This window comes from Chiloscyllium plagiosum, unplaced genomic scaffold (assembly GCF_037043375.1).
Source record: "Chiloscyllium plagiosum isolate Xiang-an unplaced genomic scaffold, Cpla_swu_hap1 HiC_scaffold_15, whole genome shotgun sequence".
Classification (NCBI taxonomy): Eukaryota; Metazoa; Chordata; class Chondrichthyes; order Orectolobiformes; family Hemiscylliidae; genus Chiloscyllium; species Chiloscyllium plagiosum.
In genome coordinates, this window is record NW_028270153.1 from 40,701,093 (window position 1) to 40,716,165 (window position 15,073).

General features: G+C 41.8%; 1 protein-coding gene across 3 annotated transcripts in view; it reads left to right on the forward strand.

Annotated features, from left to right (window-relative positions):
• The window catches only part of helz2a (helicase with zinc finger 2a), a 107,117-nt gene that overhangs the window by 28,726 nt on the left and 63,318 nt on the right, over window positions 1–15,073 (forward strand). For all 3 annotated transcript variants that reach the window (XM_087994921.1, XM_087994919.1, XM_087994920.1), the window contains exons 5-7: window positions 1,416–1,924; window positions 3,504–4,133; window positions 6,083–6,872. In XM_087994921.1, coding sequence (XP_087851047.1) covers window positions 1,416–1,924; window positions 3,504–4,133; window positions 6,083–6,872 — 1,929 coding nt within the window. The remainder of the gene's footprint in view (window positions 1–1,415; window positions 1,925–3,503; window positions 4,134–6,082; window positions 6,873–15,073) is intronic.

Here is a 15,073-nt window from a genome sequence, read left to right on the forward strand (position 1 = left end):
AGTACAGGGCTTATAAAGGCAGTGACAACCTGCTAGTGTGAGGCCTTAGTGGGTAAAATGAAGTTGTTAATCATAACATAGAGGAGCTCAAACAAAAAGGGTGAAGATAAAGGGTCATTGAGGAAACAGGGATTGCAACACAGTGGGGCATCTGAAAAATGGAGGCATTATCATGGAGCACAGGTGGAAGCCACAACTCATGAAAGTATAAAGCTCACCATTTCAATTCTAAAGCTGTCTATATCAGATGTAGCAAGACCTGGTTTAGCCTGATAAATGGCAAGTAACATTCATGCGACACAAGTACCAGGCAATGACCACCTTCAACAAGAAAGATTCTAACCTTCATCTCTTGATATTCTTTCCACTTACTTGGAGTCAGAATGGAATCATTCCAAACCTCTAACTGACTTCCATCCCTTTCCAAGAGGAAGTCCTGCCTCAGAGAATTGCTGGCCAATCAAATTACCAGAAGCTGTCTTGTCTGAGCAGTGCCACCAGGAGGTGCAGTAGTATCTGAGGGTGACATTTGGCAGTGGAGTACAGCCTGAAAGTCTCCTGGTTAAAGAGAATGGGGGCAGGTGTGACAGGTCAGGGAGGGGGACAATCTGGGGAGGTATTCACAACTTGCAGGGGGAGTCATTGATGAGGTACACCTCCTCCCAGCCTGTTCACCAGACTGACAGCTCTTGCTTGGGTCATGGCAAGACCTAGCAAAAGGCTCCACTGCCACAAGTAAAGATCCAGTGACAGCAGCAGGAGGCCTTAAAAGGCTACTTATTGTCCCCTTTAAGACCTCAATTGGCCAGTGGGCATCTGTGGAACTTGACGCCCCCCCCCCCGTCATACTGATGGAAGCAGGATGTGGGGGTAGGAGACAGACAGCTGATTGGCATGGCAACATTAGCATGCTTGCCATCCCATTAGCAAGGTAAGCATAAAATTCAAGTCATTTTTTAATGATTCTATCCTTCCTTTTTTTTGGAGTTCCTTTTTCGTTTGATTATTTGTTCTTTTTTTGTTGTATTGAGATGGAAGAATGTCAATGCTGTTAAATAGAAACCTTTGCTACTGTTCGTCATTCATTATTATTGTTGAACAGTCCCAAAGCAGATTGAGATAGATGGAGCAGTAAAATTTCCTTTCTTTCATCCAGCAACGTGACTCATTCCTAAGGTCAAAGAGACTTATGTATAAGTCGAAGGTACTACATGATCCTATTTATGAGCTCTCTGAGTGAGGCCAATCATTTTTGTTGAACAGTATCCTTGTCTGAATGATCTGAAATAGTGTCTGATAAGACTATCCTTATTTTGATCCTTGTTCTCTGGTTTATACATTGGAAAAAATGTTGATACTGTCATGTCTGAATTGGATGAAAAATATTGCTAATGTTTTTTTGTTGTTGTGTGCAGAAACCATTGTTGTTTGTTGCACTGCTGAAGAGAGATCCGGGTGCAGTGTTCTGGTTGGAAGGAAAAGATATACCAAAGAAGTGTGCTATTTCTGAAGGCATCAAATTCCGAATATCAGAAACTTCCTATCATGTTGGTGTCTTATTTGAAGCTGGGACCTTAGGAATTTATGACCAGTGGGTTGTTTTTGATTTTGGAAGCCGACCTCTCCTTGTCAGGAAGATTTATGTCAGTAAAACAAGTGCTTTCCAACCACCAGAAAACCCAAACACCGATGCCCAATTTGTCGATCTGGAGAGGTGGCACAGTGGCAATCGGAGGATTGTACCTTGCGTGGAGAAAACTGAGAATGAACTTCTGGTGTTGCAGGAGTACAAGTCACCTGCTTTATCATTGGAATATAAAGTGAAAGACATGGCAAACATTCCGATAACACGTGTGAATTACAGAGAGAGAATGCACAATTTCCTGTATCGAGAGGAACAAGCTGAAGAAGGTGTAGTTTCACGGTAAAGTATCTGATGAGAAAGCTGTCCAAACAGTATCTACAACAAAATGTCATGCTCAAGCCCAAACTCAGTAGGGAGAGAATAAGCCAATTTGGATCTAAATGGAAAAACAGTAAACTCCTGGTGTTCTCTATGATGGTGATGGCATCCATTTTATTAGCCTTTGCAAGACCTGTTAGATTAATTGAATTTATGCAACTGCAGCTCCAATGTTTCCATTTTTTTCCATTTAGTCCATCTCTGACCATCAGATTTACATATATTATTGGCCGGCCCACCTTAAGGTTTGTTCCAATTGGTATAGGTATTTATTACATCTCCCCTATATTGTTAAATACTCTCCCTTCATTCTATTTACTCTGTCAGCAAACATCTTTACTTTGCATTTGTCAAGATGGAGCTCATCTGATCAGTATGTTTCTGTTTCCTGTTCCGAAAGCTGTCTCATTATTTGAGGAAGTGAAACCCTGACTCAAAAATGCAAATTGCTGGAGAAGCTCAGCAGTTCTGCAGCTTCTGTGGAGAGAGAGTGGAGTTGACATTTCGGGTTCAGTGGCTCGTCTTCAGATTTTTGTTTCCGATTTTCAGCATCTGCAGTTCTTTGTTGTATAAAACCCTGATTCCTTAGATCACAGGTAGTCTACTGAAATTCTGTGTACCTGTCTTCAGTAGGGCACAACATGAGCACTTTTTGAGAAAGATGGAGTGAAAATCTTGCCAGACATGAGAAACTGTGGGTTTTGAACTTTCTCAGGAGTTTCACTGATGTCCCCCTTTGCCTGACAGCTTACTATGGAACTGGCCCAAAAACTAATGAACTAATGGTTCCATTATTCTAATGGTTTCAGGATTTTCTGATCTAGCATGTAAAGGGCAGAATTTTGCCTGCCCTCAAAAAGGGAAATCTCCTTAGGGAATCAGACAAGGGACAGACATTCCCTGAACTAGGAGATCACTCTGCTGGTGTGATTCAGGACCCAGTGCAGCAAGACAAGTCAAATTAAGCTTTGGTGGGATATTATTGAATCCCAAAAGAAATTCAAGGAAGCAGCCTGGACCTTTTAGAAATCAACACTTCATTTTACAAAACAAATTCAGTGGGGCTAGGGTAGAAGGCGATGGGAAGGAGGGTCCTGACATCACCCCAAAACTAAGCCAGTGCAGCCAAAATTGCACCAATCATGCCTTTACTGATCAGTACACCGTCCCCCCACTACCAGTTACTACCCCTTCCCTCTACTGACCTCGAACTCCTTCCATTACCATTCATTGCTTCTCCCAGGACCTACCTGTGGCCACTTCTGACAACTAAGTGCCAAAAATTGATATCCTCTTCTCTGGCCAGCTGCCTGCAGATTCTAGGCAGTTACCTGCAACTCATCAGTTCAGTTTAAAAAATTCCTGAGGGCCATTATTGTTTTCTACATCCAGTTTGCGTTGGTCTGTGGAATAAAGCAAGTTCCGTTATGTACATTTGTGCTAAATTGCATAAGTACTTATAGTTCTAAAAAAATCAGCAAACTGTAAAGTCTACTATGTTAACCATGTTAAACATAATTCTCAAATGTCTCCCTGTTAGGCTGAGTCTAATGACGACCATTTTTATCACTGACATGTTGGAAGATGTATTTGAAGGTTTAAAAATTGCACAAAATGGAGAATTATTTGCCGTTTTTCCATCCCCTTCTGCTTTGACTGATTCAAATGAAGGCTTCCTGTTCAAGAGAGCAGTTAATACCGTGCTGTTAGCACCAAGTCCATCATCGCACAATGTTGTTTATGAGGCTGCCATCATTCGTGAAGCTACTACTGAAAAGCGCCTTGCTCTGAAGCTGTCTCTGCGTTGCCACACTGAGCTTGCATTCCACAAAGGAAGCCATCACAACGTAGAGATTCAATTCCAATTAGACCGGCTTCCTTTTTGCTTCAGGCACCAAGCTGTGGATAGACTTCCAAATGAGCAAATTATTTTTCCAGATATTGTCAACTGTTCCATTCCTCAGTTTACTGATCCTATTCTGACTGGAAACCAGAAGCAACGAGCTGCTGTTGCCTTCATAGCTGGAGAAACAACTGGGAAAAAATCAGCCCCCCCTCTTCTAATTTATGGGCCATTTGGAACTGGAAAGACCTTTACCTTGGCAACAGCTGCTTTGGAAATATTGAAGAACCCAAATACTAGATTACTGTTATGTACTGACACTAATAGGTGAGTAGCATGTTATTCTCTGTTTACAATAGGGCAATATGGGAATTCCTTCATTCAGGAAACATTTAATAACAGCAAATAACATTTCTGAATTAACGTCAAACTCATCAATCTTGGTGGTTTCAAAGTTTCAGTAAGTGACATTTCATTCTGTAAAAATAAAAGGCAATGTCACCAAAGTCCCACTCTGTCCTTAGAGAGAGAGATGACTGGTGGTGTGTTTAACCTGAGGGTCACCATGCCTCAGGTGAGGGGTGAGGTTGAGAAGGCAGGAGCTTCACGGTGACCTTAGCCAATGTGGGTATTGAATCCGCACTGTTGGCTTTGCAAACCAGCGAGCCAACTAAATGGGTTAGCAATACAGAGTATTTTTGAAAATGGATCGTAAATATTGGAAAGAAGATCAGTAAACTGAAGGAGTCCATTTTAGGCCTAACATCATGCTAGTGGGCAGAGAGGTTATTGGGAATCTGGCGCAGGTCTGAGATATTTAGCAGAGCTTTATTTGGAAGAGATTGGTCAATTAATGCTTACTGTTGAATCATTTGCTGTGCAGGAGCTGGTACCATATTTACAGGCAGCCAGCCCTATATTAAATTGGACATTGTCTTGCAGGCTTTTTAAAGAAGTTGGGTAGTTTAGATTTCTAACATCCAAATTTGTGTTGCTCAAGTACAAAAATTATGCTTCAGTGACTAAGCAGTATATTGCTCTACTGTTAAGCAAGATTATTTAGTGGCATCGTTATGTCAACTGAGTTCTGAGAATCACAATTCAACCAATATATCATCTCAGTGAATTCAGTGAAGGCTACACCCCGTCCACTTGCTTTTGTACTGACTACTTTTCCTGATCATGTGTGGTATGATATTCAGCAGGTTCGAGCATCTCCCCCACCATGACAATTAAGAAGAATAGGGTGGGTGATCCCCATTTTGCTGCTGCCTTTCGCTTTCTTGAAGGCAGTCTCCAAAATGTTTCCCTTTTTTGTGACTCCAATCTGTGATACACTTTAGTTGTGCAGAGCCTCATTACATTTTGGACCTAATATTTCTGAATTTTCTGGCTGAAGCTCGACCCCTCAGAGTATCCGCTAAGGAAGTTGTTACATGGAGAAAATATCAGTTAGATCATTGTAGTGCCCTGTGACTGAGTTACCTAGGAGTCCAAAGGACTCATATAATGAGTTCAGGAAGCACGCATACGTTGCCAGATTTCACTGGAAAACACAGGAGGCATGTTGTATTTCACTGAAATGAGGAGGCAGAATTATATCATGTTAAATTGCAGTAATATTATATGCAGATGTGCAAATCATCATATCAATTACCTTCCTGCCATGAATGGGCAAGATACCCATTTTGTTATCCTTCCCTTCATGACTTCATTAATTATAGAGTTTTCCTGGCACTGTCTCCTGTGCAATTCTCAGTCCCTGCATGCCATCTTGCCCATTCCAATAGACTCTACAAATTCCAGCCCGATATTTCAATTTCACACTGTTATTACTTGTTCCTAATAGTAAAAATGAGAACTCATGTGGAGTTAAAGCACTTACTTGTACATAGTTGCCAGACAAGTCATTCAATCTCACATTACAAACAGTTGAGAATTGTAGTTATTGCAAAATTATATATTTAATGTTGAACATAGAGATTATATAAGGCTGAAATTGATAATCTGTTTAATAATCTCCAGTAATGTTCAACTTCTGTCCACAACTAATGATTAAATAGAATGCTGTGTTTAATTCTCGACTTTAAAACTAGATTGCTTCAATTGTCCTTTAGACGCTTGTGCCAACGCAAAACAGCATATTATCTGTCACTGTGTTAACATTAATATGTCCCATCCGCAAATAAATGTGTAAATTTAAAAGCATTTAAAATCCTAAATAAATTGCTTCAGTTTAATTAATGACCTGATTATTGTTTGCCTTGTCATTTCAGTGCCGCAGACTTGTATGTCAAGGATTATTTTCATTTCCATGTGAATGCTGGGAATCTTCACGGAAGACCACTGCGAATGAAATATGTGAGGCAAAACCCCATTCACACTGATCCCATCACAAAACAATATTGCTTATTTTCAAACAGTGCATTTGTTTTGCCTGACAGAAGTACTTTAGAATCATACCGTATAGTCATCACCACTTGCATGGAGGCAAAATTGTTTTCTGAACTCAAATTGCCCCTTGGCTTTTTCACACACATCCTGATTGATGAAGCAGCTCAGATGTTGGAATGTGATGCTCTGATTCCACTTGCCCTAGCTAGCAATAAAACACGAATCGTTCTTGCAGGAGATCACATGCAAATGACACCCAAACTTTTCTCCATCGAAAGTAATGAGATGGCAGACTACACCTTGCTCAATCGTCTGTTCCAATTTTATCAGAAGGAAAAACATGACAAAGCAACCAAAAGTCGCATCATCTTCAGGGAAAATTATAGATCAGTGAAGGAGATCGTTCACTTTGTGTCAATGCACTTTTATATGCTAAAGGCTGATGTCATTCAAGCAAGTGGAAACATTCAGCCTCATCCTCAGTTCTACCCTTTGATGTTTTGCTATGTTCATGGTATCAGCAGTTTCAACTCTTCCAAGTTATCCTGGTATAATGAGGCTGAAGTTTTTGAAGTTGTTGAAAAAGTACAGTCAGTTCTGAATAGCTGGCCCGTGGAGTGGGGACAACTGGATCCAAGCTCAGTGTGCGTAGTGTCTTCTGAAGGATTTCAGGTAATGCATTTTAGAATATATACTGAAACCATTTAACAATTTGAAATGACTAAATTTGCTTTGAAAGAAGGGATTTAGTAATCAATTATAGCTCCTTAAACAGCTAGGAATAAACAATGACAACAATTATATCTTTGTATAACAATAATTTTCAACAGGACCAATTTCCTTGTGTGTAACTGTTAGAAAGGAGTACAGCACAAAATCCAGACCAATGTTTCTGGCCAGGGAAATATTGTACAAGATTCTGCAGAATGATTTCAAGCAAGTGCACTTAATTAGTAACAGTAAAAATCTTTCTCCACCAAACATTATTTTTGCTGGATGTGTGAACACATCACGGAAAGAGAGACACTGGAGTTGACCTTGTCTTCATCTTTAGTTCAGCAATGTTAAATACTCTTGAACCAAGTAGAGCAAAAGTCAGAGACAGACTGAAACAATTAATATTTACCCCAAGTATTTCTGAACCTTATAATCTGAGAAGATTTCATATTCTATCTTTTTGTGAGCCTTCCTGCAAAGGTGTCCATGGCCTGTTTTCAAACCTTTTGCAAATTAGTGCCACATGGTCCTACTTTTATGCCTGAAAGGGGAATCCACTCACTTTGAATTAGCAGATTCCAACCCAGCTGAGTTGAATCCAGACCTGAGACACAGCAATGTAAAATCAGTGTGTAAATTCACTGTGCCCTTCAGTCTCAATGGCAATAATAATTTCAAAAAGCGATCTAACACACAAGCATAACTCTCTCGGATTATATTCTAGTTGTCTTGCAAGACCTGCGGCCCTTAGAAGCTCTAGAGAAATGGGCTGTTTTTTTTCTGTTTTTAATTTAGATACTTGATAAATATGCAAGTATTCAATCTGTCATAGTTTTGCTGACAACATAACTTGGAGATGATCGATTATACAGGGTAGAAGTGCAGCCTACAGCAAGATCTTTTATCAGTTGTGTTCATTTCTTTCTTGCTCTCTATTACAACAATTTCAGGCTCCAAGTCTAACTATGCCAAGTTCAGTCAAACTCTTCCAACTTTGCCTGTTTATTTTATTAAAAGCTCAGCAATCAACTTGTTTTGTTTGTTGTTTCCTGAAAGTAAAAGTTTAAGTTCACTTCTAGTTTTGGTTTACAATTGTAAAATTTTTATTTGTAACCACTGTGAGTGACATAAGATTATCCTGCGGTATGAACAAGTCTTTTAACACAGTTATTATTCAGTTGTTCATTATTAAATAATTATGTAGTGATTTTATTTTTATTTTCTATCCATGAAAGTAATGAATGTATTTGAGGGAAGTCTAACTCTTGATTTTTGGTGCTTGATATTCAAAGGGATTGTTAGTTGACTGCTGTGAGATTAGCACCCACCTGATCATTATTTTGCTGCTTCCATAGCTACTGAATTATAGTGAATTGGAATTTGAAAACTCTCCAACTGGGAAGAGAAAATCCACACAGGCTGGAATTCACAGAATTGGGGAGACCCTAGAAAGCTTTAAAAATGATGGGTGGGACCTGGATGCAAAACTGCCTACTCTCTTCTCAATTGATCCCCTTTTTTGCGAGTAAAGAAATGCAATGTGAATCTGAAACACAAATCCATCTACCTCTGCTTTTGTTTTCAATTGAATCATATATGTGTGCAATCTCCCATGCAATTGAAGTGAATGATTACACAGACCATGGGATAATAAGGAGCATCACAGAGTTACAATTAATTGAGAGATTAAACATTACAGAGTCAAAGAGATGTACAGGATGGAAACAGACCTTTTGATCCAACTCATCCATGCTGACCAGATATCCTAAGTTAATCTAGTCCCATTTGCCAGCACTTGGCCCATATCCCTCTAAATCCTTCCTGTTCATGTACCCATCCAGATGCCTTTTAAATGTTGTAATTGTACTAGCCTCCACCACTTCCTCTGGCAGCTCATTCCATACATGAACCACCCTCTGCGTGAATAATTTGCCCCTTGGGTCGCTTTTAAATCTTTCCCCTCTCACCCTAAACCTATGTCCTCTAGTTCTGGACTCCCCTATCCTTTTCTATTTACGCTGAACCTCATAATTTTATAAACCTCTACAAGGTCACCCCTCAGTCTTTGATGCTCCAGGGAAAACAGCCCCAACCAATTTTAATCTCTCTCTAGAGCTCAAATCCTCCAACCCTGGCAACATCCTTGTAAATCTTTTCTGAACCCTTTCAAGTTTCACAACATTCTTCCTTTAGGAGAGAGAGCAAAACTGCACACAGTGGCCTGACCAATATACTATACAGCCACAGCATGACCTTTCAACTCCTCTATTCAATTGTCTGACCAAGAAAGGTTGGCATACCAAATGCCTTCTTCACTATCCTATCTACCTGTGACTCGACTTTCACAGAACTATGAACCTGCACTCCAAGGTCTTATAATTCAGCAACGCTCCCAAGGACCTTACCATAAGTATAAGTCCTGCCGTGATTTGCCTTTCCAAAATGCAGCACCTCACATTTATCCAAATTAAACTCCATCTGCCACTCCTTGGCCCATTGGCCCATCTGATCAAGATCCTGTTGCACTCTGAGGTAACCATCTTCGCTGTCCACTACAACTCCAATTTTGGTGTCATCTCCTATGTTCACATCCAAATTATTTATATAAATGATGAAAAACAGGACCCAGCAGCAATCCTTGTAGTCACAGGCCTCCAATTTGAAAGGCAACCCTCAACCACCACCCTCTGTCTTCTACCTTTGGCCCAGTTCAGTTTCCAAGTGGCTAGTTCTCCCTGTATTCCATGTGATTTAACCTTGCTAACCAGTCTACCATAAGGAACCTTGTCATCCAAGGTTACTGAAGTCCTTCATAGACCATGTCCACCACAGTTCCCTCATCAATTCTCTTCATTACTTCTTCAAAAGTAATGAAGATAGGCACAGATAGGCGGTTTTGTGGGAACGAGAGAGACTCACGTTTGGTATGTTGCCTCCCAGGTGCAAGGGTACGTGATGTCTCTGATCGTGTTTTCTGGGTCCTGGAGGGGGAGGGGGAGCAGCCCGAAGTCGTGGTCCATATTGGCACCAACGACATAGGTAGGAGGAGTGCCGAGGATGTTAGACAGGCTTTCAGGGAGCTAGGTTGGAAGCTCAGAGTTAGAACGAACAGAGTTGTTGTCTCTGGTTTGTTACCCGTGCCACGTGATAGAGATTCGAGGAATAGGGAAAGAGAACACTTAAATGCGTGGCTGCAGGGATGGTGCAGGAGGGAGGGATTCCGGTTTTTGGATAACTGGGGTTCTTTCTGGGGACGGTGGGACCTCTATAAACAGGATGGTCTACACCTGAACCTGAGGGGCACCAGTATCCTTGGGGGGAGGTTTGCTAGTGCTCTTGGGGGGGTTTAAACTAACTCTGCAGGGGCATGGGAACCCAGATTGTAGCTTCAGGGTGCAGGGCCTGGAGTGTAGGGAGGTTAGGAACATGGCATCAATTTCAAAGGAGGGTGCCTGTAAACAGGAAAGTGGCTTGAAGTGTGTATACTTCAATGCAAGAAGTATACGAAATAAGGTAGGTGAACTTGCAGTGTGGGTTGGTACCTGGGACTTTGATGTTGTGGCTATTACGGAGACATGGCTAGAACAGGGACAGGATTGGCTGTTGCAGGTTCCAGGATTTAAATGTTTTAGTAGGGTCAGAGGTGGGGGTAAAAGAGGGGGAGGTGTGGCATTGCTTGTCAAAGATAGTATTACAGTGGTGGAAAGGACGATGGATGAGGACTTGCCATCTGAGGTAGTTTGGGCTGAGGTTAGGAATAGGAAAGGTGAGGTCACCCTGTTAGGAGTCTTTTACAGGCCTCCTAATAGTCCTAGAATCATTGAAGAAAGGATAGGGAAGGTGATTCAGGAGATGAGTGACAGTAATAGGGTGGTTGTTATGGGGGACTTTAACTTTCCTGATATTGATTGGGAAAGCTATAGCTCAAGTTCGTTAGATGGGTCAGTGTTTGTTCAATGTGTGCAGGAGAGTTTCCTGACACAATATGTAGACAGGCCAACAAGAGGTGAGGCCATACTGGATTTGGTTCTGGGTAACGAACCAGGCCAGGTGTTAGAATTAGAGGTAGGTGAGCACTTTGGGGATAGTGACCATAATTTGGTGATTTTTACTCTCGTGATGGAGAGGGATAAGTGTGTACTACAGGGCAAGAGTTATAGCTGGGGTCAGGGAAATTATGATGCGGTGAGGCATGACTTAGGATGTGTGGCTTGGAAAAGTAGACTCCAAGGCAAGAGTGTAAATGATATGTGGAGCTTGTTCAAGGAGCAACTATTGAGTGTCCTTGATAATTATGTACCTGTCAGGCAGGGAGGAAAGGGTCGTGCGAGGGAGCCGTGGTTTAATAAGGAATTGGAATCCCTTGTTAAATGGAAGAGGGCGGCCTATCTCAAGATGAGACGTGAAGGTTCAATTGGGGCGATTGAGAGTTATAGGGTAGCCAGGAAGGACCTGAAGAGAGAGCTAAGAGCAGCAAGGAGGGGACATGAAAGGTCCTTAGTCGGTAGGATTAGGGAAAACCCTAAGGCTTTCTATAGGTATGTTAGGAATAAAAGAATGACTAGGGTAGGAATAGGTCCAGTCAAGGATAGTAGTGGGAAGTTGCGTGTGGAGGCGGAAGAGATTGGGGAGACACTGAATGAATACTTTTCTTCAGTATTTACTCAGGAACAGGGCATTGTCGTCGATGTGAATACTGAGTCACAAATAAGTAGAATGGATGGCTTGGAGGTATGTAGAGAAGAGGTGTTGGAAATCCTGGAAAAGGTGAAAATAGATAAGTCCCCTGGGCCTGATGGCATTTATCCTAGGATTCTCTGGGAAGCAAGGGAGGAGATTGCAGAGCCATTGGCCTTGATTTTTATGTCCTCTTTGTCTACAGGAGTAGTGCCAGAAGACTGGAGGATAGCAGATGTGGTTCCCTTGTTCAAAAAGGGGAGTAGGGATAACCCTAGTAACTATAGGCCGGTGAGTCTCACTTCTGTTGTGGGCAAAGTCTTAGAGAGAATTGTAAGGGATAGGATTTATGCACATCTGGATAGGAATAATGTGATCAAGGATAGTCAGCATGGTTTTGTGAAGGGCAGGTCGTGTCTCACAAACCTTATTGAATTCTTTGAAAAGGTGACGAAGGAGGTTGATGAGGGGAAAGCGGTAGATGTGGTATATATGGATTTTAGTAAGGCGTTTGATAAGGTTCCCCATGGTAGGCTACTGCAGAAAATACGGAGATATGGCATTGAGGGTGAGTTGGAGGTTTGGATTAGGAATTGGCTGGATGGAAGAAGACAGAGGGTAGTAGTTGATGGCAAAGTTTCTTCATGGAGTGCCGTCACTAGCGGTGTTCCGCAAGGATCTGTTTTGGGACCATTGCTGTTTGTCATTTTTATAAATGACCTGGAAGAGGGGTTAGAAGGTTGGGTGAGCAAGTTTGCGGATGATACGAAAGTCGGAGGAGTTGTTGACAGTGAGGAAGGATGTGGCAGGTTACAGCAGGATATAGAGAAGCTGCAGAGCTGGGCAGAAAGGTGGCAAATGGAATTCAATGTAGCTAAGTGTGAGGTGATTCACTTTGGGAAGAATAACAAAAAGATGGGGTACTGGGCTAATGGTCGGATACTTGGTAGTGTGGATGAGCAGAGGGATCTTGGTGTCCATGTACACAGATCTCTGAAAGTTGCCACCCAGGTAAATAGTGCGGTGAGGAAGGCATATGGCGTACTGGCTTTTATTGGTAGAGGAATTGAGTTCCGGAGTCCTGAAGTCATGATGCAGTTGTATAAGACTCTGGTGCGGCCGCATCTGGAATATTGTGTGCAGTTTTGGTCGCCATACTATAGGAAGGATGTGGAGGCACTGGAACGGGTGCAGAGGAGGTTTACCAGGATGTTGCCTGGTATGGAAGGAAGATCATATGAGGAAAGACTGAGACACTTGGGGCTGTTTTCATTAGAGAAAAGAATGTTTAGGGGTGACTTGATTGAGGTGTACAAGATGATTAGGGGGTTAGATAGGGTTGACAGTGTGAACCTTTTCCCGCGTATGGAGTCGGGTATTACAAGGGGGCATAGCTTTAAATTAAGGGGGGGTAGATTTAGGACTGAAGTTAGGGGTAGGTTCTTCACTCAGCGAGTCGTAAGTTCATGGAATGCCCTGCCAGTAGCAGTGGTGGACTCTCCCTCTTTATGGGCATTTAAGCGGGCATTGGATAGGTATATGGAGGATAGTGGGTTAGTATAGGTTAGGTGGGCTTGGATCGGCGCAACATCGAGGGCCAAAGGGCCTGTACTGCGCTGTATTCTTCTATGTTCTATGTTCTAAAAAATGTAATCATGTTGGTGAGACAATTTCCCATGTACAAAGCCATGTAGATTATCTTTAATCTGTCCTTGCCCTTCCAAATATATATAAATCCTGTCCCTCAGGATTCCCTCCAACAACTTGCCCACTACTGATGTCAGGCTCACTGGTCTATAGTCCTATGTTTTTTCCTTACCACCTTTCTTAAATAGTGGCACGACGTTTGCCAACTTTCAGTCTTCTGGAACCTCACCTGTGACTATCGATGATACAAATATCTCAGCAAGAATCCCAGCAATCACTTGCATAGTTTCCCACAGAGTTCCAGGGTACATGTGATCAGGCCCTGGGTATTTATCCACCTTCATGCATTTTAAGACATTCAGCACTTCCTCCTCTGTAATATGGACATTTTTCAAGATGTCACCATATTCTACATCAAATACGTATCTTGAGGTACATTTTTTAAAATATTTGTTTTTTTTGCCCAATTGCTATTCTTCAGAAAGTAAAATATTTAGTAGTAGAAATTCAAATGATCAAACCTGTTAATCTAAGTCAGCCAGACAAATGAACAAAGAAATATTGTATTACATTATATGTTAAGACCACATTTAAATTCATGGAAGATAAATTTAGAACTGGTATCAGAAAAATTACTCAAATGCAACTTGTCTTAAGGTAAGTACTGAGATAATTCGAGAAAATGTTGATTACTTAACACAAACTATAGCCTTTTTTAAAAAGAGATAAATTAGAACAGAGGACCCCTTGTTACATGTCAATAACTTGATGTATTTTTGCCAAGAAGCAATCTTTAAAAATCAAAAATCAGTCATACATTATGTGATAAGTTACTGCTCATCTTTTTTTTTGCGAGATTGCCCTTGTTTGAAAATTAACATTGAAAATCATTCATGTTATGTCTATATTACATGCCTGAAAGTAGGAATCGTGACTGTTATAGAGTCATAGAGATGTACAGCATGGAAACAGACCCTTCGGTCCAACCCGTCCATGCCGACCAGATATCCCAACCCAATCTAGTCACACCTGCCAGCGCCCGGCTCATATCCCTCCAAACCCTTCCTATTCATATACCCATCCAAATGCCTCATAAATGTTGCAATTGTACCAGCCTCCACCACATCCTCTGGCAGCTCATTCCATTCACGTACCACCTTCTGCGTGAAAAAGTTGCCCCTTAGGTCTCTTTTATATTTTTCCCCTCTCACCCTAAACCTATGCCCTCTAGTTCTGGACTCCCTGACCCCAGGGAAAAGACTTTGCCTATTTATCCTATCCATGCCCCTCATAATTGTGTAAACCTCAATAGGGTCACCCCTCAGCTTCTGACGCTCCAGGGAAAACAGCCCAGCCTGTTCAGCCTCTCCCTGTAGCTCAGATCCTCCAATCCTGGCAATATCCTTGTAAATCTTTTCTGAACCCTTTCAAGTTTCACAACATCTTTCTGATAGGAAGGAGACCAGAATTGCACGCAATATTCCAACAGTGGCCTAACCAATGTCCTGTACAGCCGCAACATGACCTCCCAACTCCTGTACTCAATACTCTTATCAATAAAGGAAAGCATACCAAACGCCTTCTTCACTATCCTATCTACCTGCGACTCCACTTTCACGGAGCTATGAACCTGCACTCCAAGGTCTCTTTGTTCAACAACACTTCCTAGGACCTTACCATTAAGCGTGTATGTCCTGCTTAGATTTGCTTTCCCAAAATGCAGCACCTCGCATTTATCTGAATTAAACTCCATCTGCCACTTCTCAGCCCATTGGCCCACCTGGTCCAGATCCTGTTGTAATCTGAGGTAACCCTCTTCGCTGTCCAATACA